The sequence below is a fragment of the Diabrotica virgifera genome, chromosome 8 (assembly GCF_917563875.1).
Source record: "Diabrotica virgifera virgifera chromosome 8, PGI_DIABVI_V3a".
NCBI classification, from domain to species: domain Eukaryota; kingdom Metazoa; phylum Arthropoda; class Insecta; order Coleoptera; family Chrysomelidae; genus Diabrotica; species Diabrotica virgifera.
Genome location: NC_065450.1, coordinates 198,181,903 through 198,201,646, shown reverse-complemented (window position 1 = coordinate 198,201,646; position 19,744 = coordinate 198,181,903). Strand labels below are relative to the sequence as shown.

At 32.6% G+C, this 19,744-nt stretch overlaps 2 protein-coding genes across 4 annotated transcripts in view; one reads left to right on the top strand and one right to left on the bottom strand.

The window, feature by feature from the left end:
• LOC126889282 (cytochrome c oxidase assembly factor 6 homolog) overlaps nucleotides 1-1,151 on the top strand; it is a 33,988-nt gene extending 32,837 nt beyond the window's left edge. Inside the window, exon 3 of the mRNA XM_050657401.1 lies at nucleotides 922-1,151. Within this exon, the coding sequence (XP_050513358.1) occupies nucleotides 922-997 (76 nt within the window). The 3' untranslated portion in view covers nucleotides 998-1,151. The remainder of the gene's footprint in view (nucleotides 1-921) is intronic.
• A 14,930-nt stretch (nucleotides 1,152-16,081) lies between these two features.
• Nucleotides 16,082-19,744, bottom strand: part of LOC126889276 (glutathione synthetase-like) — a 34,847-nt gene continuing 31,184 nt past the window's right edge. For all 3 annotated transcript variants that reach the window (XM_050657391.1, XM_050657393.1, XM_050657392.1), the window contains 4 exons: nucleotides 18,222-18,320; nucleotides 16,970-17,182; nucleotides 16,482-16,709; nucleotides 16,082-16,378 (listed from right to left, as the gene is read on the bottom strand). In XM_050657391.1, the coding sequence (XP_050513348.1) occupies nucleotides 16,252-16,378; nucleotides 16,482-16,709; nucleotides 16,970-17,182; nucleotides 18,222-18,320 (667 nt within the window). In that variant the 3' untranslated portion in view covers nucleotides 16,082-16,251. The remainder of the gene's footprint in view (nucleotides 16,379-16,481; nucleotides 16,710-16,969; nucleotides 17,183-18,221; nucleotides 18,321-19,744) is intronic.

The window sequence follows — 19,744 nt, the reverse complement described above, 5'->3', positions numbered from 1 at the left end:
ACCCGTCCGTATACCAGGTGCAACCCTGCTGTCTGGGTCGAGAGTTTCCTCTGTCCCATTCGTCTCGTGGGCAAATGATCACTTGAAAAGGTACTTCAGGCTTGTATCTTGATGTCATATGGTCAGAAATCATCATCCATTCGGCATCATATTAGTCTCATTCGTTATTCTACTGTGTCCTGATTTAACTGGTACGTTGCTCAGGTTTTCTCGAAGTCTTATTTTTCATTAGTTTCCCTATTATTTCCATTTCTTCTTCATATTCGGTTCTGGTTCTGGATATTTCATTTAAAACAATACCTTACAACAGTAACTTTATCTTAAACATTTTGTTTAAGTTGTTTTTTTTTCGAGATCTACATTGTAGGTAGTCTAACTGTATTTAATAGTTTCGTATTGTTTGTCATCAGAGTTCATACCTGGATAGACACATGCATTGATGTAGGGGGAAAATCGGACATGCAGTGGCTGATTTGTGAAAAGATTATCGTGAAAGATTATTTTCTTTCTCTGATTCTGGCCTTGGTTTAGAACTAGAACCTTTAGCCACGTAATTCTATAACTTATCACTAACTCAGGTGTAATGTGTAGTGTGTGTGTGTGTTTTGAGTAAGTGTCTTGTTACTTTGCAAAGTCGACGTCATTGTCTTTGCAAAGAGACGCAATTGTATCCGAACGTCTGCGGTCCCTCCGGTGAGTACCGATCCCACAAGGACAGAAACTATTTTCATTTGTTAATTTATAAAAAATGAAAAAATTCCTGACCCTGGTGAGATTCGAACTCACTACCATTCGGAACTTTCGATCCAAAGGTTAGGCGCTCTTACCGCTGAGCCACAGAGGGGAGAAAGATTATAATAACATAGTTTACTTTTGTCAAATGATTTAACAAAATCATAAGAATAATATTGTCTGTTTCAGAATCCCAAACAAAAAGGAAAACGATTCATCAATCTCACTTCCAAGAAGAGTGTACCATCAAATAGTATGCCCTTAAACACAAGAATCTTATGTTTTGGATCGGATCTGGAAGCTTGTGGGTACCTGAAAAGTCCAAACTGTGATACTCAATTAAACGTTTTTTGATATATTTTGTATACTATTATTTTGTATTATAGAAGTGTTTGTAAATAAATATTTTGATTGAATAATTTTTTTACGTTAATAAAACCATCTCATTGTACTTATTTCATTCACCACTTAGGCTGTGTTTATGTTTAACCCCTTATTTTGAATTGTTTTTCTGTTAACTACAACACATTTACTTCTGTTTCAGTGCTAACAGCTAATAACTTTCAGTGCTATATCCTTATATATTTTTAATAGAGGATCAGTTAAAGCATTTAGCACGAAGTACATCAGAGTTTTAGCTATATCTGTTTAGGGCATGAAATTAGAATAGGAAAAGACAATCAAACTTGTTAGATCCAGCGTCGTATAGGCTTGGGATGAGCAGCATTTGGTAAGATGCGACATGTTCGAAAAAGAACGCTACCGATTTTCTTAAAGAAAAAAGTTTAGGTACAACCAATGCATAGTGCCGGTAATAATATATCTCTGGCTCCTGTTAATAAGCACATAAGTCAACTTTAGTAAATTTTTCAGGAGAGCCCAAACAATGTTTACGGGATCGTGTAAAATCGCAGAATAACGTTGAAACGTTTAAAAGCACTTTTTTGAAGATAACAAGAGATTATTATTGGATAAAATATAATTAGTTACATTACATTAAATTTTAGAAGATATTGAATGACTTATCCGGATATTCACGGTTGTACTTTAGGTGCGAATTTGACATAACTCAAGATATCTTAAATAGTGATATATATTACATACATTTAGCGATGATTTATTTGCTTATATCTAAAATAATTCCACAACATTTTAATCAAAATATTTTATTATAAACCAAAGTAGCACAAAAAATATCTAAATATCATCAGGATCGACCTCTACTAAATCAGGATCGAGGTCAGGAACATCAGCTACCAACAACTCTTGATAAAATGGCCAAAACTGTTTATCTATTAAAGGGAAAAGCTCCATAAGGTTTTTCTTTTTCTCTTTGCTTATCGGAACTGGCTCATCATGCAGCTTTAGTAGTTGAAGCTGAGCTGATTGTTTTCCCCTTCTTCTGTAGTTGACAGACTTAAATTCTTCTTCATTATCAAGCGAGAACTTGAAATACGCAGAGTTGTAAAATTATCTGCAGAATAACGTGCCCACTGCAGATCATTCCAAAGAAACTTCTCACCACTCCCAGTAACTTTTTTTGTATCAAATTAGTTTTCAATAATGCTGCAAAATTATGGAAATCGTTGGATTCCATTACTTTTACTATAAAAGAATTCTTTTGTTTACAGCTTCTTATAAGCTGTACCCAATTATACGGATGGTTAATTTTCATCGTAGTTTTCTTCTTCTACTTTTCAATAACATAATGATCTGCATCACATTCCATATGTATATGACCACTTACAAGAAACTTGTAATCAATATACTCTATTTTACTTTTGTTTTGCCAAACGCTCATAAGCATTGCTGACACGTGACTGTTTTTATTCTGACCCTGGCATGTATCCGAATATAAACATACTCTTTTTATGGTTGATGGAAGATCCATAAGATGTCGGTACAAACATGAAGCAATTTGATTTCCTCCTCCCGGCTGAAACAGACTCATTCCAAATATGGCAAGTAGCTATACCAGTAACTAAATTGTGGACAGTTAGATTGTAGGTCCAGAGTTGCCGTTTGTAAAATGAAATGGATGTTTTCAAATAAGGGGTTGGCAAACATTGTTGCAAATCTAAAGCAAATACTGCAGTTGTCGGATCATTTATGGATCAAAGTTTTATCACTTGACTTTGCGTTATACGCTTCTTGAGCTGCTACGTAATGCTTTTTCTGCTCTAAGATTAAGTTTTCCTTTTCAGTTTCTTCTGCATATGATCTTTTAATTGCTAAACTATCGCATTTAAAACACGTATCTTTTTGGGGCTTTTTAAATTTGAGCCCTAGCATGGATCTGTTCTCTTTATAAAGGCGATACATTTTGGCGATAGTCAAATCAGATTGTAAGTATAATTTAGATGTTGTTTGTCTACAATAATAACTCATATGCAGGCAAGCTTCGGATATGTGCAACAATTTCATTTAAATCTTGTACTGACCATTTATTTTTGGGTGAATTCAGACCTCTTTGATCGTCTATAATTATCGTAGACACCGACGAGTGTCTACTATAATTTGGTTTATGAAGGCATTTGGTTTAGGAACGCTGTTCTCTTGTTCATTATTCCAATAATTATAAAAACAAACTGATTCAGGTATTTTCGAAATAACACAATATAATTCCAACTGTTATAGATAGACAGAAACTAAACAGATTAAATTTCACAGGATACTAAGTTCCATATTTTTTATGGCTTATGGCGTCATAAACATCTAGTTGACGATGGCGTGAGAAAAGAATGACAAAGAATAACATTTATAACATGGGTAAAATGCCTACTATTAATATAGAAGTTTCAAGTGAACCCAGTCCGATAAATCGCGTGGTGAATAAGCAAATAACTGTACTTATCGGCTTATTTCCAATTCGCAAAAATTTATTGAAACCGTATAAGACTAGTTATTGTGTTGCGTTTCATAATTTTCGAGATGTTTAAATATTCACATGCTCATAATTCTCTAAATTTAAAAATATTGAACTTATTTGTTTATGCATTGACCGGGGAATTACATTTTAACGGTAAGTACATAATATCGCAGTTTTGATAATTTGTTGACTTATGTGCTTATTCACAGGGGCCAGAGATATGGTTTCGAAACCATAACTTTGACTAAACATTCTGCAAATAAATTGAGAATAACCCAAAGAAAAATGGAAAAAGCAATGTTGGGAATAACAAGAGATATTGGTACCAAATAGTCAAATGGCACAAGCCAAATGGAGATGGGCTGGACATGTAGCACGCTTAAATGACAATAGGTTGACCAAAAGACTCATAGAATGGAGACCTAGAGAATATAAAAGACACCGAGGTAGACCACCAAAAAGATGGATGGATGACTTGAGAAAAACAGTGGGATATTGGATACAGAAGGCATAAGATAGAGAACAATGGAAGAATGTGGAGGAAACCTATATCCAACAGTGGATGCAAAAGGTTGAGCAATGCTGATGATGATGAGGAATGCTGAAAGCATTTGGCAGACTCAGGCTTTAATATAAAATTTATTTGGGTTAAAGCACATATTAGACTCAAAGATAATTCATATGTGGACTACTGAGCTAAGACCAGTGTAACATCAGGCACTGTATTGTCATATACCATTCTTTATGTGTAGGTATCAGATGCCATTACGATTTAAAAAGACAGTTATCGATATGGAAAATCAATGGAACCTTTACTGCTTCACAAACCATTTAGGATACACCACTTTAAAATCAGTTATTTCACAAATAGTCCAGAAACCGAAGCTTTTCACCTCGCAATTTTTACAGAATGGATCGATTTGCATGAAAATTTGAGAATAAGTAGTGGATAGTCCAAGGATCAAAATCTATATGATGCCGAAAGGCACTTTTACCATGGCGGTGGTTGCCACCCCATCTCGGGGGTGGAAACTTTTTATTATATTTTTACCGCAAAAGTTCATAAAAACGTTCATTCTATGCTGAAAATGTTCCATACATTTTTTTGATAAAATTAATAGTTTTCGATTTATTCGCTATCGAAAGTGTTAGTTTTATATCGAAAAAATCAATGTTTTTCGAAAATACTCATTTACGATTCACTCAAATAATAAAATAACCTACAATTTCATATTTAAACATTTTTTCGTATCTCTGAAGCTATAATCTTTCTATTATGGAGAAAATGGCATTCTTTACCAAACTACAAAAATTCGTTATTCGCTTTTAACTCCAGTTTTTTAAAAACTAAACATTCTAAGCCAGTCAAACTTCTAAAATCTCTTACTAATACATAAATAAAGAAGAATGAATAAGGCCAATGATTAAAAACACCGCTAACTTACATAATTATGCTTCCAATTGAATTTCTCCTTTTTTTTTCAAAAAGATAAAATATATTGATTTTTTAACCGTAAATTTTTTATGTTTTATCTTAGATAGCTTGGTAAAAAAGAATTTTGTAGGTTTTTACAACATCTATGAGCCTATTGATATTAAATATTTTTAAAATCCTCAGTCGCAAAAAGGGGTGACTTTGAAAGGGTTGGTAAAGGTGGTTTTTGCATGTTATCACAAATTTTAATTATCAATAGCTCACTCAATTTTTGCCGCAGAAAAAATTTTTGTAAAGCAGTTTTTTGGAAATTAAATAGCCTACAATTTCATATCTAAACACTTTTTTGTATATCTGATGCTAATCTTTCTATTCTGAGGACAAGGCCATTTTTCCAAACTAAAAAATTCGTTATTCGGTTTTACTTCCATTTTTTTTTAAACTAATTATTCTAAGCCGGTCAAACTTCTAGAACCTATTAATAATGCATACATAAAGAAGACCAAATAAGATCAATGACTAATTTTAAATATGGTGGTGATTCGGAGGTTGCTTCCGATCACTTTTTCGCTGAAAAAAATAGGGACTGACTTTCTTTTCATTATGTCACTTAATTTTTTAGCTAGAGACTTTTTTTATTTCTGGAGATACATATTTTTAAATACTTTAAAATAGTTTCAACAAGTTATCCTCGGAAAATGCATAGTTTTCCCGTCTTTTGACTTTAAAACTACAATATTTAGCATGTGACGAAGAAGAGCATATAATAAAGTATAGCTCGATTACTATTCGTCTTAAAGAAAATAAAAAAAAAAAAAAAACAAAATGAGTGAAAATAATTTCGACCACGAGTCAGTAATCTGTTAACCGAGATACAGTAGTACCAAGCGGCGCCGCTAGAACACTCCAATAATGCGTCGCAGATTACTTTAATGAAACGTGGTCATTTTTACTCTAAAACGGAGTAAGGCATAACAAAAAACAAAATAATCGTTCAAAGAAAAGAATCAAAACGAAACGATTATTTTGTTAAAAAAAAACAGTTTTGTTTATTTTTTTAAAAGGTACATTTTTGTTAAGTAAAGTTGTTTTGAGAAAACGAACACTTTTGGAGTTATTAGCAGAAAACTTATTAAAAACATTGATTTTTTTCGATATAAAACTAACACTTTCGATAGCGAATAAATCGAAAACTATTAATTTTATCAAAAAAATGTATAGAACGTCTTTTGCTTATAATGAACGTTTTTACCAACTTTTGCGGTCAAAATATAATAAAAAATTTCTACCCCCGAGATGGGGTGGAAACCATCTCGGGTACTAAAAATATTTGGTTTAAGAGTTTTAAAGCTACACGTAAATCTATAACCACTATATAAATCGACTACGCTTCTGACATGCGTGCTATCCAAATAATTTGGCTGACCAAAATACAATACCATTATAGATTTTTTGTCAGACACATGCACGGTTCTATAAGATTTGTACGAAAGCATGAAATTTTTCCAATATGAATTGCTAAGACTGATAATACAGGGAAATATAAGAGGACGAAGTAGTAAGGTAAGAAGGAGGGTGTTATTGTTGAAGAATTTAAGGGGCCGATTTAAATCCAGTTCTACAGAACTCTTTAGAGCAGCGGTAGATAGAGTAAAGATAGTGATGATGATATCCAACCTCCGATTAGGAGACGGCACTTGAAGAAGATGAAATTTTATATGATGTTTAAATTTGCATCCTTTGTTTATCCTAAACGTTATAACACTTTATCCGTGGTTCAGTATTGTCTGTCTACTAAAAATGTCTTGATGGGCCCCTAATAGACGAGAAGAAAGTGACCCCGTAATTTCCTTATCGTATTTTATTCTATTAATTATCCGTTATTTTGTATTACGGATAGAATTGTGTATTTGTCTGATTGGAGAATCTATTGCAACTGGCTGAATGACTAATGTTTATGCCAAAAACCTAAAACACACAATAAAGAATTTTTTTATTTATTGATCTATATTACTTTTTTATTAAAATACCCGCCGTGGTCAAGTTCAAAGCAACAAAAAACAGCTAAGCAAATAAACACAGACGTCTTTCATCGGCCATGACAGATTTATCAAACATTTTTTGTTGGCATATCGCCACACATTAATTCATATCCATAAAGACGTGATGTGCTAGTAAATCTTTCGAAATTTCGTTAAAGGACACCGCATACATCTTATGGAAAATATAATGTCACTCAAATGCAATAAAATTTATATGAATAGATTCGTTTTAAATTAACGGTCAATTCTTATTATTGCGCCAACTCTTAATTATGATTAATTACGACGCAAATTGCAATTAAAGTTTATCGAAATGCACATTTTTGGAGTTCATAAATGTGTCAGTTACAATCATTATTGCTCTGGGTGCTATTCAAAACAGCTTAAACACCGCTGGCCCTAAGCGGATTAGTGAAACTAATCCGCTGATTTATGGAGTACCGATAATTTGGGTATTTTAAAATATTTTTTCTCTCTCTAACTTATGTACGTACCCATTTGATTTCAGTTTTATTTATATCAATTTCTGCTCTTATTATTGAAAATACAGAGTTGGCGCAATGATAAGAATTGACCGTTAATTTGAAACGAATCCATTCATATAAATTTTATTGAATTTGAGTGACATTATATTTTCCATAAGATGTGTGCGGTGTCCTTTGTTTGGATATAATTTCGTAGACGTTAGTTTAGTGTAACCACCCTTTTAGATATCTGCGGAAAAAAACCAAATATGTTTCAAGCTGAAGACGGTAATTCTTGGAAGATACCAATCGGTAGTAAACTAGTATGTATAATAGTAGGGGAGCGTTATGGGGACCTATTGGGTTGTGAATAGTAGGTCCTAAAACCAAAAAAAGTTACGTTAAGTTTTCCATAAAGTGGGGGACTTTCCATTTCTTAATTTAATTTTCCATTTCCAACAACCGTTTTTTCCGATTATAGCGTCATCTATCCATAATTCAAAAAAATGTCTCGAATAAAAGGTACATACTTATTTTTACGTAAGGAATCCAAATCTGCAATAAAAAATGGGAGCTCCTATTTAATATTTTAAAGTAACCCCCCACCCCACCTTCGTAGGAGCTCGTGTTTGGTGCCATTCGAACAATTTTTCAAAAATATTGAATACGTGTATTTTTCAGTTTTTCAATCTGATGTTCATTTCGCGAAATATCGCGGGGTGCATATTTAAAATTTTAAGTTTGCCCCCCACCCCTCTCCGTGGGGGTCGTGTTTGGTATTATTCGATAGATTTTTGAAAAATATTGAACACGTATTTTTTAGTTTTTCGATCTGACGTCCATTTCGCGAAATATTTGCTTTTTTTTGTAAACTTTTGTGACTCACCCATTTCCTTACGCCCCGTCCAAATCGTCAGATTTTTGAAATATACACTGTTTTGCATGTACTTAACTTACTTCATCTTTATCTGACGATTTCAAGTTTTTCTAAGGATATATTCTTTTCGGACCCCCTTAACGAACTCCTCTGTATTAAGAGCCAATATATGGTAGAGGTACATTTACATGGTACAAGTTTTCTCCCCATGTAATAATCTGACGCGCTCGAGTAACTAAAAATCCCCGCTTGGCCTCCCCTACCATAAATAACATATTGCTCTCTTTATCAAAGTTTTCATTGTAGTAGGAGAGCGTCGGATGCTAAATTTGCAGTTACTAAAGCGTCATGGGGACCTATTTGATTGTGAAGATTAGGTCCTAAAACCAAAAAAGTTAAGTTTTCCATATTAGTGGGGATTTTCCATTTTCAAAAGTCGTTTTTTCCGATTATAGCGCTATCTACCCATAATTCAAAAAAAAAGTCCCGAATAAAAGTTTCTTATTTTTACGTAAGAAATCCAAATCAGCAATAAAAATGGGGGTTCCTATTTAAGATTTTAAAGTAACCCCCACCCCATCTCCCTGTTTGGTGTCATTCGATATATTTTTGAAAAATATTGAACACGTATTCTTTAGTTTTTCGATCTGACGTTCATTTCGCGAAATATTCGCTTTTTTGTGAATTTTTGTGACTCACCCATTTCCTTACGCCCCGCTCAAATCGTCAGATTTTTGAAATATATACTGTTTTGCATGTACTTAACTTACCTTATCTTAAAATCTGACGATTATGACGATAATGACGATTTTAAGTTTTTCTAAGAATAGATTTTTTTTCGGACCCCCTTAAAGAACTCCCCTGTATTAAGAGCCAATATATGGTAGAGGTACATTTACAAGGTACAAGTTTTCTCCCCATGTGATAATCTGACGCGCTCGAGTAACTGCAAAAATCCCCGCTTGGGCTTTATCAAAGTTTTCATAGGGGAGCGTCGGATGCTAAATTTGCAGTTAGGTACTAAAGCGTCATGGGGACCTATTAGATTGTGAAGATTAGGTCCCAAAACCAAAAAAGTTAAGTTTTCCATTTTAGTGGGGATTTTCCATTTTCAAAAGTGGTTTTTTCCTATTATAGGGCCATCTACCCATGATTCAAAAAAAGTCCCGAATAAAAGTTTCTTATTTTTACGTAAGAAAACCAAAACGGCAATAAAAATGGGGGTTCATATTTAAGATTTTAAAGTAACCCCTCACCCCACCTCCGTGTTTGGTGTCATTCGATAGATTTTTGAAAAATATTGAACACGTATTTTTCAGTTTTTCGATCTGATGTTCATTTCGCGAAATATTCGCTTTTTTTGTGAAACTTTGTGAGTCGCCCATTTCCTTATGAGCCGCTCAAATCGTCAGATTTTTGAAATATACACTGTTCTTCATATACTTAACTTACCTTGTCTTAATCAGAAGTTTTCGAGTTTTTTTAAGGATATGTATATTTTTTTACGGACTGCCAGCCAACGCACGCCCCTATATTAAGAGTCCATATAAGATATGGTAGGGGTACATTTACACTTACAGGGTACAAGCTTTGGTTGGGCTCCCCTACCATTATGTACTAGTTTTTACTAGAAAATATCTGGTAAATAATTGAATCTTAGCATACAAAGAAATTGTCTGTTTATAATTTTTCTACGTTTTATAGGCAAAACTTTCTTCACAGTTGTTGGGATATTCTTCCATTGTTCGGAATTTTTATTTTAATCTCTGACCATCGATGCTTTTGGTTCTTCAACTATCGTTATTTTTCTTTCTGTTGTCTCTTACTTTGAATGTAATGTACCTATGACCTATGATGGGTGAACATTTCCCTTCCAATAGGTCCCATTCAGCTGTTTTCCTCCTCATCGTCGCTAGCGTAACGTCTATATGAGTCTGGATTTTTCCTCTAACGATAAGGACAGCTATTGCCGTTGTTAAGGACCAATAGATTCAATGCAATGCGTGGATCACGTCATCCCACATATCTTCTCTATCATTGCTCTGTGGTAACATATACATATTTCGCATTTAGGTCACCCACAATAATTATTCTCTTTTTTCCTCTTTCATAACTAGCTTCCAGTCTTCCACGACTTTCTTCACTAGATGTCAATAAGTCAACAGATATTTTCAGCTTATTTTTAATAGAGCTTTTCAACACTTCTCATTTGTTTCATCAACTTTTAATATGTTGTAGCTAAAATCTGTGTATGTACGACATATGGCAAGTGCCCGAAGCAAATGAGAAGGGTTGAAGACGTTAAAAATTGACATGCTTCACTTGTCAAATTCAAAATGTTTGTTCAGCGCCACCTACACCTTTTTGGTGAAAGGCTTTTTCATGAAATTAAAAAAAATATTCAAAATATAAGAATTTTAGTATAAATAAACAAGACATAATAAATTGTAAAGTCAAACGGAGAGTTATAGTTAAAGCAAGAATGTTTTTCAATATTTTTAATGTTTCTATTATGTTGAAAACTTTGAATTTCAGTTGCCAGATACCTAGGTATAAACGTCAGTTGCAATGCGTGGATAAGCTCTCGAAGTTTCGTCAACTTGGGATGCAAACATCACTTGGAGCAGAGAGCAGCAAACCTACGCCTCTCTGATGATGACTCCAAATAGAGTCGAAAATCGTCGATTTAGAGTGCTGGTTTGCGCTCTCTGTATTAAGTGAAAAATAAGCCAGTTTTGCCTTAGCATTGCAACTGAATAAAAATGGTATACATTTTTATTTCATTTTATATTAGTTTTACTCCTTTGAGTAACTAGGTCCAGTTTCCGTTGGAATTTACCAGCTGAACAGACGGGCTCGTGAATTGTAAGTTTTTGAATTCCCTCTTATTTTCTTCGCTTCAACATCCATCTGGCTTGCAATTTTTAGAAGCCATGGAGGTGTTACCATGAAAATGGTCCAATAAGTTTTCAATTAAATAACAGACGGGCTCGTGAATTGTAAGTTTTTGAATTCCCTCTTATTTTCTTCGCTTCAACATCCATCTGGCTTGCAATTTTTAGAAGCCATGGAGGTGTTACCATGAAAATGGTCCAATAAGTTTTCAATTAAATATCTTTTAGGAATATTTTTAATATTTTTCAATATTTTTAATGTTTCTATTAGGTTGAAAATTTTGACTTTTACTTAAAGTAAGTATTTATAAAATAAATAACATAAATCATGATAATAATAGTATATTAAGTATGGAGAACGGTAAGGGTTTTATACCGATCGAAGACAATTGTTTGTCCAATTATTGTCTGAGATCGGTTACCCTTAACGTTCGACATGCTTATAACGTTTTTTGCACGATTGATAGCATTATAAATTATAAAATTAAACATTTTCCTCATATTGACTAGTTTCATTCATTTTATCAAGATAGATACTTTGGTTGTTAGGTAGTAACTAGGGTGCATAACAACAATGGAGAATTGAGTTATTATTTAGTTGTCAATAATTTTAAGTACAATTTTGATTATTATAAATTAAAATATGAGCGAAAGTGAATTTGAAGAAATTGAACGGGCTTGGGAAGAAGGGTGTTCCGCAATTATTCCCGAAAAATCCAAAATCCGTTATCAAAATACCTACCAAAGTTTTAAAAAATGGTGCGAAGGCAAGAATTTAAGAATCGAAGAAAAGACTCTATTGGCATATTTCGTTCAAAGACATATGAAGTTGAAAGCTCCTGGAAGCCTCTGGGCAGAATATTCAATGATTAAATCCACCGTTTTTTCTTTATGATAGAATAGAAATATGCTTTATTGTCATGAAAAATTTAACAATTTTATAGACAAAGCTTACAAGAATCATAAATAAGAACAATAACAAATAACAAATACAATTTACTAAAATGATATAAATCGTCTATATAAATAAAAATAATGAAGAGAAACAAAAAAAAAGAGTAACAATCTATTGCAAAATTTAAAAAAAAATTTGCAAATTGCATATTCTACCTTAAGAAATTTAATAAGTTAAGTTAAGCTGCTGCATATGACACTCAAATATAGATTAAGATTATACTTATAAATAAGAATACTGTACTTTCTTAGTTATTGGTTAAGAAACTCCGCTGTTGAATAATATGGTCTTTCAGATAAATAGGCTTTAGTCATTTTACGGAACTTGGGGAAAGATGTTGCAGATTTAAGTTGTAGACGGAGATGGTTGTAAAGTTTTTTTGCAGAATATAATATAGATTTCTTTACTAACTCACTGGACGGAATCGGTAAATAGATGTCAAAAGTAGAATTTCTGGTGGAATAGTCATGTCTAGGTCTTGCTGGAAAGACATGTAGATGTTTATGAATTAAGCAAACAGTTTCTAAAATATATAAAGAAGGTAGTGTTAGAATCCTGTGATCTTTGAAGTAGCTTCTCCAATGTGTTGTTTTTCTGAGGCCAAACAGATATCTTATTGCTTTTTTTGTAATTTAAAAATAACATCAGTTTGGGCAGCCGTACCAGAACCCCAAAAAGGGAGACCATATCGAAGATATGACTCGAACAAAGAAAAATATGTTATTTTGGAAGAGGCTAAATTCATTTCCTTCGAAACAGATCTTATTGCAAAGCAAGCTGAGGATAGTTTCTTGCTTAACACATCAATATGAAGGGACTATTTCAGATTGCTATCTAAAAAAATACCAAGAAACTTTACAGAATCAACGATACTGATCTGGCTGTTATGAAGAGGTAAGGGTTGAAGAGCTCCTTTATAGGACAATGCTACTGTTTTATCTCCGTTAAAAGAGAGTAAATTTGAATCGGACCAAGATTTTATTGTAAGTAGATCAGAAGTTATAGTAGCATGAAGAGTTACGATATTTGAGTTGCTCCAAGTGATACTGGTATCATCAGCAAAAAGAAAAACTTTTCCATCGATTTTTAAGCTAGTGATGTCATTAATAAAGATAAGGAAAAGTAGAGGACCCAATACTGAACCTTGTGGTACCCCACATACAACATTTTTGAGACTAGAGTCTGTACCATTTGCTCTAACCAGTTGTTTCCTATTATCCAAGTAAGATTGAAACCAGTTCGAAGAAATACCTCGAATTCCGTAGAAATCTAGTTTTTTTATCAAAATGTCGTGATTCACACAATCAAAAGCTTTGGCATAATCACAAAAAACAGTGGCAGTGTGCAGATTATTGTTTAATGCTTGATAAACCTCATGTAGTACAGAAAACATGGCATCGGTGGTACATTTATTATTTAAAAAGCCGAACTGATTTTGTGATAAAATATTGTTATCAACGAGAAAGGACATAAGTCGGGCTTTTATGAGTCTCTCAATAATTTTGGAGAGTACCGGTAGTAACGCAATAGGTCTATAATTGCAGGCATTTGATTTTTCACCACCCTTATGAAGAGGAATAATGATGGCCGTCTTTAGGCACTCTGGAAATTTACCTTTCTCAAAAGAATCATTAATTAGAGAGATAAGGACTCCCAACACACTGTCTGGGAGATTTGAGAAAATTTTTATGGATAGTCCATCGGTACTACAGGAAGATTTGCTTTTGATATTATTGATTGTCTGAATCAGTTCAGATTTATCAACCGGTCTTATAAAGAATGAATTCGAGACCTTTCCTGAATTAGGGAGATAGGAAATGGGATCTTGTTGTGACACAATAGTTGATGTTATATTTTTACTCACATTAACAAAGTATTCATTTAGATTTTCTGGGTCTGGAAGGGAAAATGTTTGAGCTGTGTGAGTTTTATTACGAATATCGTTTATTATGGACCAAGTTTCTTTTGCAACACTTTTAGAGCTTCTCAGACGATTTTGATAGTACAATTTTTTAGTTGATTTTATAAGTTTTAAATAGATTGCCCTGTACTTGGTGATATATTCAGTAACAGAGACGTTGGTAGTAAATTTCTTGATGTACAGTAGTGAACGCATATTTTTGGCTGATACGCGGACACCTTTGGTAGTCCAGGGTTTGTGATGTTTTGGCTTAATTGTGATTAAAGGAAATGCTTTATTAAAGATACATTGATATTTCCAAGTTTTCAAGTTTGATCGCGTATTTGAAGAGAAAAAATGTTGGCTATGGGCCTAAGAAAGCGAGCATTTTTACACGGAAGCAATTTGAAAAATTTCTGATGGAAGCACCGGATGAAGAATTTCTAGTTCACAAGGTAATATCAGCTAGTTTAGGTAAAAGAAATACTCTAATGAAGATTTTTTCATAATTTGTAGGTCGCAATGATATTGGGAATATCTGGTGCCTGTAGAAGAGAAGAATTATATTATAATATTACTATGAATGACATCCAACAAACCGATGGTTTAATGATTCTAAAAGTACCCAATACAAAAACGAACATCCAGCGTACTTTTACAGTCGTTAATAAACCAGACGATAAAATTCCATATTTAGAAATTCTGCAAAATAATTTAACAAATTGTACCATAAGTTTCAATATTAATAAATAATTCGTTAATTTTCTTTATTCTTTCAAAAAATAAATTAAAATTAAGAGATTTTTTAACTCGACGGTAAGTGAATTACTTACCGTCGAGTTGGAGTACTTACCGTCGAGTTCGATTACTTACCGTCGAGTTGCTAGTAAATGTCACCTACTGACGTAAAATCTGTCACGAGAAACAGTCAAAAATGATCAATCGTGCAAAAACAATATTTATTATTGGACAACAAATAATAAAACATAACTACATGATAGTGTATTAAGTATGGAGAACGGTAAGGGTTTTATACCGATCGAAGACAATTGTTTGTCCAATTATTGTCTGAGATCGGTTACCCTTAACGTTCGACATGCTTATAACGTTTTTTGCACGATTGATACCATTATAAATTATAAAATTAAACATTCTCGTCATATTGACTAGTTTCATTCATTTTATCAAGATAGATACTTTGGTTGTTAGGTAGTAACTAGGGTGCATAACAACAATGGAGAATTGAGTTTTTATTTAGTTGTCAATAATTTTAAGTACAATTTTGATTATTATAAATTAAAATATGAGCGAAAGTGAATTTGAAGACATTGAACGGGCTTGGGAATGTTGATGTCCTCGGATTAAAGCGTCATGGAGGTTGGCGTTCATCGACAGTGGCAGAAAGCTATGTAGAAGATTCTCTTCAAAATAAAACAGATTTTGCCGAAAAAATATTGTGCAATACTAGTAATACTACTAATGTATGCGATTCTACAGCTCTGATATTCAATGATTAAATCCACCGTTTTTCTTTATGATGGCATTGATATTTCCAAGTTTTCAACTTTGATCGCGTATTTGAAGAGAAAAAATGTTGGATACTACTAATGTATGCGATTCTGCAGGAGTTTCTGTTAGAAGTGAAACCACAGCCCAAACAAGTGGGATTTCATTAAATAATTTAACAAATTGTACCATAAGTTTCAATATTAATAAATAATTCGTTAGTTTTCTTTATTCTTTCAAAAAATAAATTAAAATTAAGAGATTTTTTAACTCGACGTTAAGTGAATTAAGTACTTACCGTCGAGTTGGAGTACTTACCGTCGAGTTGGATTACTTACCGTCGAGTTGCTAGTAAATGTCACCTACTGACGTAAAATCTGTCACGGTAAACAGTAAAAAATGATCAATCGTGCAAAAAAAGTTATAATTTAAGATAAATAAATAAATACTTCAAAAGTGAAAAGGCACTTTGATATACCTATATACTGGGGTAAAGGTCTTTAAAAATCATGATAAAATATCAGTTCTAGCTTGTATTGAAATAACTGCAGGTAAAATTGGTATGTCCTAAAAAGATTTATTGCAGTAAGTAGGGACTGTCCAATGCACCCAATCCTATCATTACACCACCTTCATTTGCTGTTGCAATTTTTGATCTGACCATATGACCGGTCTGTATGTTTGTAATAATCGTTTTCGGAGTCCTAAAAATGAATTTTACAGTTCAGTTGACTTAAAAAAAATTTTTACTTGACAGAAAAGATTTAAAAATTATATATTCTCGATAAACTTAAAAATAAATCTTACCCAATGATAATACCGAATATTCCCAATTCTAGTATCATTTCTGATATGGGAGGCGGGTTTGAGCCTCCAGGTTTTACCATATATCCGCGTATTATAGGAGGAATGATCCTCTCCATCATTATCCACGATTCTCTTTCTTTGCTGTTTGCCATTCGTTCTAAATATTCTTTAACGTCTTTCCCATATACATTATTTCCACCTCCTTCTCTTTGTGGCTTTAAAACATATCTGAAAGTATTTTTTATTTTTTTATTAGATAATATAAATATGTACATAAATAACGTACTAAAAGTGGATTATACATTATTATTACATTGTAGTGTAGTATGGATTGTCTGTGTCAGCGATCATTATAGAAGATTAAAAATAAAAAGATCCATTTAAAATTCAGTTAGATCGTAGACCTTCGTTTTACTCATATTTGTTATAAACAATGATAAAACAATGCGAAATAAATAATTCTTTATACAAGCACTGATGCCATTCACCTTTCAGGCGTCTTTAATGCCATTCTGACCGCTTTTTCCCCATCATCGTCAAATTCTAAACCATATATGCCCACAAATACATCTCTGATGAGTTCAACTTTTCGTCTATCTTTAATAAATCTGTCAATGACTCCAGGTTTGGCTAATTCCTGTTGAACTTTTTTCGTTCCCGCTAAGTGATATTGGATGTTCGGGCATTTGATTGCTTTTGACCTAAAAACACAATATACATATGTAAGTTAAAAATCTGCGAAAATTAACACGTTGACGGACAGTGCGTCAAATGTATAAGCAAGTGTTTTGACACTATATGTATTGTGCAATGTGCAAAGTAGAATAGGGAAAAATGCAACGTCTATAGACGTTGTGTCACATTACATCAATGGAAATTAGACGTCTATAGACGTTCTGTCCGTCAACGTGTTAATAGGTACATAAACTTTGGGTAGTAAGACAGGAATAGAAGCTGTTAACGTGAAATAGTTCATTGGGGCTAGTTATTTTAGCTTTATACTATATAGAGCATGTTTAGTTTAGAGCAGGCGAAGACATCAAAAATAATGTTGAGAAATATGTAGAAAAGAACGATAACAGTGAATATATCTTTTGCTTAAGAATATAAAAAATTAGGTAATTTATTTTAAAGTGACAGTTAGGTCAGCCTATTAGTTAGCCTGTATTATACAAGAGTTATTGTTGTTATGAAGCTATTTCCTTGTGGCATTTTTATAATTAACTATTTTCTATGAGAAATAAGCCACAATTTTACTAAAAAAATGAATTTATTAACGTTTCGAAGCCCAAATCGGGTTTCGTTGTCAAAATACAAAATACTTCTAAAATAAACAAAAATGTTGTTGCTAAGTAAAAAAATTCTTCTAATATGAATTTCCAATATAAATGAGTAAGATTAAATAAATTATTAGAAGAATTTTTTTACTTAGCAACAACATTTTTGTTTATTTTAGAAGTATTTTGTATTTTGACAACGAAACCCGATTTGGGTTTCGAACCGTTAATAAATTCATTTTTTTAGTAAAATTGTGGCTTATTTCTCATAGAAAATAGTTAATTATACAAGAGTTAGCCTACATATTAATCTTAGGAGCACACAATTTTATGACCATAGTGACAAGGGGGAAAGTGAAATTAAAGACGTGCTAGAGCTAAAGGTTGTGACAAAAATCGTTAAAAGAAAAGAGATTTTATTGAGGTTGAGATGATGATGATTAATACTTGAGATAAAAATTACCTTTCGATTAATAATCGAGCTGTCCATTCATTTTCAGTAGGGTATTGGAGAGGGTTGTAGCCACATCTGAAGTAAACAACAGATACAACATCGTTTCCCCTAAAACGTATGATATTACTATTAGCAAAATATTAGCTTATAAATATACAAAAATATTAAATATTTTTGTAGTGGAGAGTCGGCTAATGGTGCGCGTCGGGTAATTGTGCGCATCGATTTTATATTTAATATTGCAAAAACTATATTGACACGGCATCCATTAGCAGCTGCCAGATATATCCCACACGATCGAACTTCGGGAGATACTTTACCGGTTGGCAGTTATCGTTTACATATTTTCGCGCGGTATGTGTTTTTTTGTGTGTCTGAGAGAATAAGCAGTAAGATTTTTTCTTGATAGAAATATAGTCTAAAAAGTACATAATATACATGTTATTTATTTGCCATTTTACACTGGTATATGTAGTTAGTTTTATTATTATTATTATACAATAATATCGAGCCAAAACAAAGCTTATATGGCTCAAAGTACAAAATAATTGTAGGTCTTAAACTAAATAATATAACATGAAACAAATTCTTACAAAATAAAAATTAAATTAAAGTAAATATTCAAAAGAATTCGTTTTTACACGAGTTCTTACAACAATAGCAAATTAAAAATAGATACAAAAATTAGAAAGCAGGCACGTATACCTAAAAACTAAAAAAATGTTTTCTCATAAAGAAAAAAAAACAAAATATATCCTTACATTTCATAACAACTATTTTAACAAAAATTACTAACATTACACATACAATGTCCAGTTAGTTCTCATCAAACCTGTTTTTGAAACTATTTAAGCTAGTAGCTCCTACGATGTCATCACTTAAACTGTTCCATTTATCAAAAACTCGATTTACCAAAAAGTTTTACCTCACAGTAGTTTTAAAAGGTTCCTTTTTCAATTTATATTGATGACCTCGTAGTCTAGCATCTTCGCTGATATTAACAAATTCTATGTTCCCCAAAATTCCCCCCTAAGAATTCTATAAGTAGATATTAAATCAGCTCTCTCTCCTCTACGAGTCAATGGAGACAACTTAAGCTTTCTTAATCGAGTTTCACAGCTTAATCTTGCATAATTAAAAGGTAGCTTAGTAGCTCTTCGTTGTACTCCTTTTAATAAATTAATATCTCTTTGTAAATGAAGTGACCAAACAGATACCGCAAATTCCAGGTGATGTCTGACATAATTTTTATAGAGTTTCAAAAACAAATCTGGAGACATTCTAGAAAAAGCTTTAATATGATGTATAAAGCAGAGTTAGCTTTACCGACTACTTTTGCTGTTTGAGTAGACCAACCTAACATTTGGTTAACCGTAACGCCCAAGTCATTCTTCCTGTACAGATTTCAGAAGAGCTCAATCAAAAAAATATGTTATATATGGATTATTATATCCACATCGAACAACACAACACTTGCGCGTATTTATTGGAATAGCCCATTTCATGCTCCATTCTGATAGCTGGTTAAGTTC